The following is an 8,358-nucleotide window of genomic DNA, read 5'->3' on the forward strand; positions in this document are numbered from 1 at the left end:
TTCAGATTAGCAAGTAGGGATGTAAATGGTTCGGATTCAGATGGGATGTGGCCAATACCATATTCCACTAATCAGATGTTGGCTAAATGAATTCCAATTTGGATTCAGATTCTGGGGGTGAACAGCTCATACAATTTTTTTTTCATGTCAATGGATTCGAATACCTGTCAAATTCAATTATTTGTCAGAATATTTCATATAAAAAAATCCAAACCATAATTGCATCGGATATAGTTTTGGCTCACCAAATACAACTAAACGAAATCAAATTCGGTCGAATATCTCGGATAAAATCCAATTCATTGACATCCCTATTATCATAAGACTCGTTCGGATCCTAACCAACCTAGTTGAGTGTGAGTTATAGGGGTGCATGGAGATGCTCGAGATGAAGAATGTTGAATCGAACCCCACCGCTGCAAGGATGTACCCGGTCGCTTTCACTGTTCAGTCCCCATAAGGCATGGGGTCAATGGATAGACTACCCAGGGTTTACTTTGTAAAGAGGCAACCTCATTAAGTAACCTGCATCCTTAGGAAGGTTCTTTGTTATGAAAAAAAATATTTTTCTTTTTAAAAAAAGGTTAAAAGCATGCTATATTTTTTAAGAACTAAATCCATGGTATGAGAAGTAGAAGATTCAAATCTAAGATGCGCACACTATCCAAATTTGAGATTTGATAAATTGAATCCATACAAGGGATTTTTTTTCAAGTAATTTCTAAATACAGTTTGTTTGTAATGAAATATTTTTCTTACAAAAAGTTCTATTAATTAACAAAATTTTAGAAAAACCAAAGTTTTTGGCAACAAATGCTATGTTCATTTGGTAAGAGCAACTTGTGAATGTCACCGAGTTGACTAGACATCACCGGTTTCAAATCCACTGGTGTACATCATTTGCTGTAAAGATAAAAGCTGAGTATATTCTTTGGTGAGCACGGGGGACTTATATGGTCGATTTAATGACTGCCCCCCAGTGGTAGGAGCAGCTAGAGCACGTCACTTTGTGTTGGGACGTTGCAGGTTCAAAACCCAATGGTATAGTTGTATAATTGGTAAGGGTCTGCCTAACCCTTAAAGATAAAATCTAAGATTTTTAAATCACAAAATCTTGTGTTTTGTCAACTGTTATTTTTGAATTGCCAAAGAAACCTGCACACATCTCAACCATTTAAATGTCGATCTTCATTAGATGAACGATGTAGATCACATCTGTTAAGTCCGGTTTGATTAAAAAAAAAACTGGATCAATAAAATTTCGATAAGGGTACGAAACAAATAAGCCTCTTATAAGAAGGCAAAAAACTATAATTAAAATTTTAAACAGCACAAAGCAAGTTGAAACGGTGGCTGAGTGTGTGACAAGTGGCACCAAAAGATCCGATACACGATCCATGATTGGGCGGCCCCATCTGACAATCCACGTCAGCACCCTCCCTCTCCATCCCATGTGGACTTTACGTGGCGGATTAAACATTTGTGCCCCCACCGGGAGAAAAAAACGCATCAGATTGTCGCTCGTCGATGATTAGCTGAGATAGTGAGATCGGACGGCCCGTGCTAGAGCAAGGTGAAGCCTCAGCCGTCGGATTAATCAAGAGAGAGAGAGAGAGACGAGGCTTTGAGCGCAAGGAATTGTGGCCTATAAATAGGGAAGGGAAGAGGGGAATGGATTTTACGGATCACGGGGGGAATTTCGAAATTCTCGTTTCGTCCCTCCCGCTCTTCTCTCTCTCTCTGAGATTGATCCTCTACAACTGGCAGGAGCTTCGAGTTTCGAGTTTCGGAATCCGACGATGGGTTGGATCGAAAAAGAGAGGTAAGATTTGGGGATCCTTTTTGCCTTTCTCTCTTCATTTTTTCTTCCCCTTTTTGTGTTTTGGAAGGGAATTAGGGTTTCCTGCAGATTTTGTTAGGTTTTTATTATCTTTTTCTCTTATTTTGCTTTTGTTTTTCTTTGTTTAATAGTGTGGGATATTTTTCGTTTGCTATTTCGATTACTCAGAGCTTTCTCTCTTTCTTCTTTTACGGATTTTATAAAGTCTTTTTCTCGATAGAATGCCTTGTTTTTCTGAAAAACTTCCCGTCCAGAGGTTCTCATGTTAGTGTTTTCTCATAATCGTTCATTTCTGGACAAGTGATTTTGCGAAGTTTAACTTTTAATGCTCGACTTTGATTTTAGAAAGTTAAGAGAAGTTCCTTAGAGAAAGAGAGCAAAAATGTGCTCGGCTTTGATTTTCTAAAATTAACCAAAAATCCGCATATATATATATATATAGAGAGAGAGAGAGAGAGACCAAAAATTAGCGTTGTAATTCTCTGATAAGGGATAAGCGGGTCAAGAGATAACGTGAGGTATGTTCTAACTTGATTTTGTTGTGTTGTTATTATCTATTTTCTGTTTAAAATAACAATCTTTCTGAGACAAAGAAAATCTCTGGTTGTATTTGTTAATCTTTTATCCTTTTTTTCTGATTTTTCATTCATTTTCCTCATAGGGATAATTTTTCTGGTCGAAATTTTCGCTGATTTTCATGTGAGGAAAAAAGATAAAAAGGAAAAAGAAAAATGGCCGTCGCTTTCCCTCGTCTCTCTTGGAGGTTGTGGGGCGGGAAGGAACACGACCCCTCGGTTCCCTCCGGCTCTTCTCCTGAATCTTCGTCATCGCCGGAGACGAGTTTCCGTGAGCCGGATTCCGTGAATTTCCGGGTTGTGAACGGAGCGAGATTCCCGTCTTCTTCGAGGAAGGTGAAGCGGAAGTGGCACAGCCGGGAGGAGCGGAAGGGGGTCGACAGGGAGTACGATATCGTTCTGGTGCCATCTGACGGTGGATGCATGTCTGGGTCTGAAGCCGACGACTCGGACTGGTCGATCGGTTGGCTGGAGCCCCTCGCCCCGGAATTCCAGTCGGACGACGAGTCGGACAACAGCTTCGCGGTGTTGGTGCCTTGCTATGGTCGCCCTCCTCGCGACTCGGCCTCAGAAAGGACGGAGAATCGGCTTTTGGGAGCATTTATTTCCGGTTTCCACAACGGGTATTCTGCTGGTGAGCCTTTTGTTTTCTTTTTCTCTCGGCCTTTTCTTTCTTCTGTTTTTGGGTAGGCGGGCAGAAGAAAGATCTCTTAAAATCCCTTTTTCCTTCACTGGAGAGAATTGTGCTTTCCATGGTCATTAGATGTCTTCTGTCAATCTGTTATGTTCTGGAAAAGGGTTATCTGTACTTATTAACCTCCCATTTGTAGTGTCTCAGAATTCAACCCGCTCATCCGATGGGTTTCGGTTCCACTGGGCTGGAAGACGGTGGTGGTCATCACATATAGATTACTCAAAAAATGCACTGAATCAGGATATTGATGGTGGGTTTCTGTTCCACTGCGCTTTGTTTGGAAGCCGGTGTTGGAGAGTAGATAAAGAGGGGTGATGGGAGTGGAGAAGAAAATGGGTGATGAGGATGGGGTTTTCAACTACATCCACTGTGAGGATGGGGTTTAAAATGACCCATCTTCACCCTCTTCTCCACTCCCAATACAACTCTCATCTCCCAGATCCGGGTTCCCAAACACCGGCATGGAGTAGGGTGGTATTAACTAAACCCTCATTAATGCCATCTCCTTTCTCGTTTCCAGCTCCCAAACCGAGCTCCTCATTGAATCCATAGAAGTAAAACAGAAACAAAGATATGGTGAATGTAGCCTTGGCATCGGAACTCTTGGAGCTTGGCAAGGATTTGCAATGTTTGTTTGACCCGGCGTGTCTAGTATGAGTACAGTTAGGAGTGCAAGGGAACTAAATTGTGTTGGATCCGAACCAGGAAATTTGTGAAGCCAGAGTGTGAGTCTTGACTGCCATAGTCTCTTCAACTCTGATTTGCCATGGAACCTGTGATTTAAACTGATCTAAACAAGATGCGACTTGGTTTTGAATGGCTGGAGAACCAACCTAGTAGGGGGGCTTTGACTTTCTGTGGTATGTTTTTGAATGCAGTAGCCTCAAAGTCATAATGTAAGTTGTTTGGTTTCACATGTAAGCCAAACCCGATCTGAATGATGGTACTCTTACACCTCTTTTATGTGCAGAGAGCAACAAATACATGGAGAAGTGGCTGTCTTCTCTGCAGGAGCAGTAGGGCTTTCAAGTTGGCAGGTGACCAGGTGGAGGATGTCAGACTCACATGGTGTGTGTGATCCTATTGGGGCCTCTTGCTCACAACTCATTATATTTTCGAAAAATGTAAAATGCTTCAGGCCTTCTCTTGCCTGACAAGAGACATTGAAAGGAGAGAAAAAAACAAAAGCTATCCGGTTTGAATGGATAAAACAGGTAGCAACAATTGATGAAAATCCGACTTTTTTTTTATGTTATGTTTGTGCAGTTATGGTGTGATGTGCTACCATAATTATGAGTTTGAGGCGATTGCTCATAATTATATGCATATCCTATATGTGGTGATTCTTAATGTAAATAAATGTTAACCAATGTACAGTATGAAGCATCCAGCTTGTTTGCTATTGTAAATACCTCCCCTCCCTCGATACACGCTATAAAATTTTGCTTCTTTACTTGATTGCTATTATTATTATTTTTTTTCAATTGTTCTTAGGCATTAAAGGTTTGGAATTATGGAAGTATAGATTCTAGATAATCCGATATATTTAATGGTTATCATAATAGTATTGGAACCAAATATTCTAGCATTAAACCACTTACGTACTTTGTAGTTTGTACACTTTTTTTTTTTGTTAGGCCAAACCAAAACTCTCCCCCAGTCACCAACCACCCATAGATTGGCCTCCAGTTGGTAAAACCCTTCAAGTTCCTTGCCCACCGGGAGTACACCCAGCTTGGACCTTACGACAAAAGATGTCCTCTGTGGGTTTCGAACTCATGATGTATCCTCAACTTGGTGACGTTTACAAGTCACTCTTACCGGATGAGCGGTTCCCTTGGGGGCTTGTAGTTTGTACAGTAGACCTCCTGTATGACGAAAAACATATTATCACTGCTTATATCAATTTGCATTATGATTCCGTCGTTGGGTTTGTCTTTACTCCTGTTGTTCAACTCCACTCCTAGCTTAAAAATTTGCATTAAGAATTTGTGAAACTCCGGGCTGAATGAGATAGTTGGATGGCTAGGTCGCACTATCATAACTGGGCGGTTTACTGTTCGAGTATCTGGGGAAAAAACAAAGGAGTTCTGAATCACATTATAATTCTCTGGTCAACAAAATCTCATTGCTCCGGAATAGACCCCGGGGGCTGAAGTCCTAGCCCTTGGAGTTTTACCTTGCCGGCATGATGACCCTAGTAGGTATGACAGGCTGAGCCAGCCCAACCAGGTTTTTTGCCGGGTGTGGTTTCTTTGGGTTATAAATAAAAAAACAAACAAACTCAGTACGAACTAGAAAATGGTGTCAAATATTACATGTTTAGCGAACCCTTCCCGTCTTAATCCTTAATGTCATTACAACTTGCAGCCTCTTGTTTAACTAACTAAACAAATATCTGCATCTTGTCTCGTTTCAATGATTGAAATATTATATTGGTCTTTCTCCTAAGTCCCGTTTGCTTCACTGTCCCACCTAGGGATGGCAGTGGACAGGGGGAAAGCGGGGCCCCGCCCCGCCTCGCCCCGTTTGGACCGGGGATGGAGGGTATGAAACGGGGATGTAGGCGGGGACGAAGGTTAAAATCCATCCCCGTCCGGGGGTGGAGGCGGGGATGGACTGGCACGTTCCCCCGCCCCGCCCCGGCCCTGCCCCGGCCCATCCCCGCCCCCAACCCTTTATATTTTTCTACATGTTTACTAACCCTAACTCCCTTCCCTAATTTCCTAACCCTGGAGCCGCCGAGTCGGGCCGTCGCCTCTTCCCCTTCCCCATCCGCATTATCATTGGAGCTGGGCCGTCGCCGACCACCGTTGGCCGTCGCCGACCACCGTTGGCCGTCGCCGACCACCGTTGGCCATCGCCGACCACCGTTGGCCGTCGCCGACCACCGTTGGCCATCGTCGACCACCGTTGGCCGACGCCGACCACCGTTTGCCGACACCGACCACCGTTGGCCGACACGATCTCTCCCTCCTTCCATGGCTGATGCATTGTTTGACATCTTCTGACAACTTTTGACATGGCTGATGCATTGTTTGTTTGTCAGCGTATGAACTATCAAAAAAAGAAGGTAAGGTTGGGACACCTGAGAGACCACTCTCCGATCTTGGTAATCTAAGTTATTGTGGCTACTGGACTAGGGTTTTGCTTGACATTCTGAAGAAGCATAAGGGCAATATTTTCATCCTGCTTTCTTTCTGGACCTTCATGTTTTAAATTTGTGTTGCATTCTGTGGTTTTGCTTGTGCTGTCAAATCTTCTCATATAGTGGACACATTTTTCTGTGATTATAAAGCAGGTTTCAATAGGTTAATTTTTTCATTTATAGTGGTTGTTTGATTTGGCTTAATTTTTTTTAACATTTCAGATCAACTTATTTGCATATTCAATTTTCTAATTATTAAATAATATTCTCCAGTTCAGAAAAAATTGGAGGATGAGGAACTGAGTCCATTCAATATTTTCTAGAGCATGATCCATGGATGTTATGTATTAGTTTAATAGGCACAAGTAAAATCTATTTTTTGTCTGGGCTATGAAGGCGGGGAGATCCTGTTTTCCATGTGGATGAATTCATTTATCATTAACTGAAATATTAACGTGAATGATTTCTAAGTAGGGATGCAATTTGACAAACGGGGACGGGGGACGGGGACGGGGCGGGGACGGGCACGGGGACGGGGACGGGGCGGGGGTGGAGGACATGAAACGGGGATGAAGGCGGGGGTGGAAGATAAAATTCATCCCCGCCGCGGAGGCGGGGCGGGGGTGGAGGATAAAATTTTGAGGCGGGGCGGGGGTGGAAACCTTGTCCCCCGCCCCGCCCCACTGCCATCCCTAGTCCCACCCACCCCCACACCCACACCGAGGGAAGCGCCTTTCATATGAAAGTTGCTTCTCTTGAGAAACCATTGAGCCCACATTTTTCCATGAGGAAAAACGGCTCTAGCGAAGCCCCTTTCATACGTAGGGATGGATGTCAAGGGGTCGGGTCTAGGCATTACGGATTCAAATTCAGATTTGGAGTGAGACGGAAAAAGATAGGACCTAATGTGGATCCCACTAGTCCAAAACCCCATATCTACACTTAATCAGATTCTAATCATAGTTGGATTCGGGTTTTAATCAGATTTGGATTTCAATGAAAAATGAATACCGAATTCCAATCTTATTTTTAATGGGATCTGGCTTCGGTTACAGCCGACCCGTTGACATCCCTATCATACGGCTCACATGGGCTCCATTCCCGGCCACATGGCCGACCACTTTTCACGTGCTCCGTGAAAAACGGGAAAGAGCTGTTTTCATTTGAAACCAGTACCGTCAGTATGTATGGTTGCCAATCAGCAGTCGGCCCAAAAATCAATACGAAATGAGCTGTTTCGGCTTTTTTTAGTAATATTTTAAAAATATTTTTTAATATTCTACCGATACATGTCATCTGCTGTTAAAAATTGACTGATTCAGAGTCCGAATCGGCCGATTCTCTGAATAGTTTGGAAATCGATTCAGATACTTATTCTGATTGCTGAAACAAACAGGCCTGTAGTGGAAAACCCGGGATTTTCTTTTTAAGTTATTTCTTTTATTAATGTACAAATCCCTGCCCATCCTTTGGAGCAATGCTGTCAAGCATCGGATACGATAGTAACCTGAGTCGGCTATTTTTTAACAAATATAAAAATGCTTAAAATTAAGTTTTCAATATTATTTTAATAGTTTTAACACTTCACGTTTTGATTGGCACAAAATATTTTTTAGCTCATTCAGAATTTTTCACTTGAGAATCGGTATCGGCAGATTCACCTATATGGTTAGCCAAACGATTCAGGGCTGATACCGCCCGCAAAGTATGATACTTTGGCCAGTCTTATGGATGCAAGTTGGAAGTTGGTTGAGGATTTCGTTGCTTGAAGATCGTTTACTGATGATTAGGGAGATTTCTCTCTTCGTTATAGCGAGGATAGGAGCATTTGCGTGAAGGATTGACTTTAGGTTTTCAATGACTCAAAGTTGAAGAAAGAGTTACTGGATGAACCCTATAAAACTAAGTACATCATCCACTCTAGAAGCACAAAGATGTTCAAAGAGCTGCAGATGAGGTTTTGGTGGAACCCCATGAATCCAAGTACACCATCCATTCTCTTCTTCTTGCATTTTTTAGCAGCCTTTGGAGTTCATCCAGGAGCCCCATTCTATTGAAGAGCATCACCCCCAACTAAAATCCATGTAGAGAGAGTTGCTTC

At 42.7% G+C, this 8,358-nt stretch overlaps 1 protein-coding gene across 3 annotated transcripts; it reads left to right on the forward strand.

Annotated features, from left to right (window-relative positions):
- Positions 1–1,680: 1,680 nt before the first annotated feature.
- On the forward strand, positions 1,681–4,518 carry LOC149838725 (uncharacterized). 3 transcript variants are annotated; one of them, XR_016431984.1, is made up of 5 exons: positions 1,689–1,822; positions 2,502–3,049; positions 3,246–3,359; positions 3,630–3,834; positions 4,080–4,518. XR_016431984.1 is itself a non-coding variant. In XM_090006768.1 (3 exons), exons 2-3 carry the CDS (start codon positions 2,572–2,574, stop codon positions 4,127–4,129), a joined length of 528 nt encoding a protein of 175 aa, XP_089862894.1. In that variant the 5' UTR covers positions 1,681–1,822; positions 2,502–2,571; the 3' UTR covers positions 4,130–4,518. The 3 variants fall into 3 exon arrangements, 1 of the variants encoding a protein (XP_089862894.1); XR_016431983.1 differs by having other exon boundaries at positions 3,246–3,834; XM_090006768.1 differs by lacking the exons at positions 3,246–3,359; positions 3,630–3,834 and having other exon boundaries at positions 1,681–1,822.
- The last annotated feature ends 3,840 nt before the right edge of the window (positions 4,519–8,358 follow it).

The sequence above is a fragment of the Nuphar pumila genome, chromosome 5, assembly GCF_984573655.1.
Source record: "Nuphar pumila chromosome 5, dmNupPumi1.hap1.1, whole genome shotgun sequence".
NCBI classification, from domain to species: domain Eukaryota; kingdom Viridiplantae; phylum Streptophyta; class Magnoliopsida; order Nymphaeales; family Nymphaeaceae; genus Nuphar; species Nuphar pumila.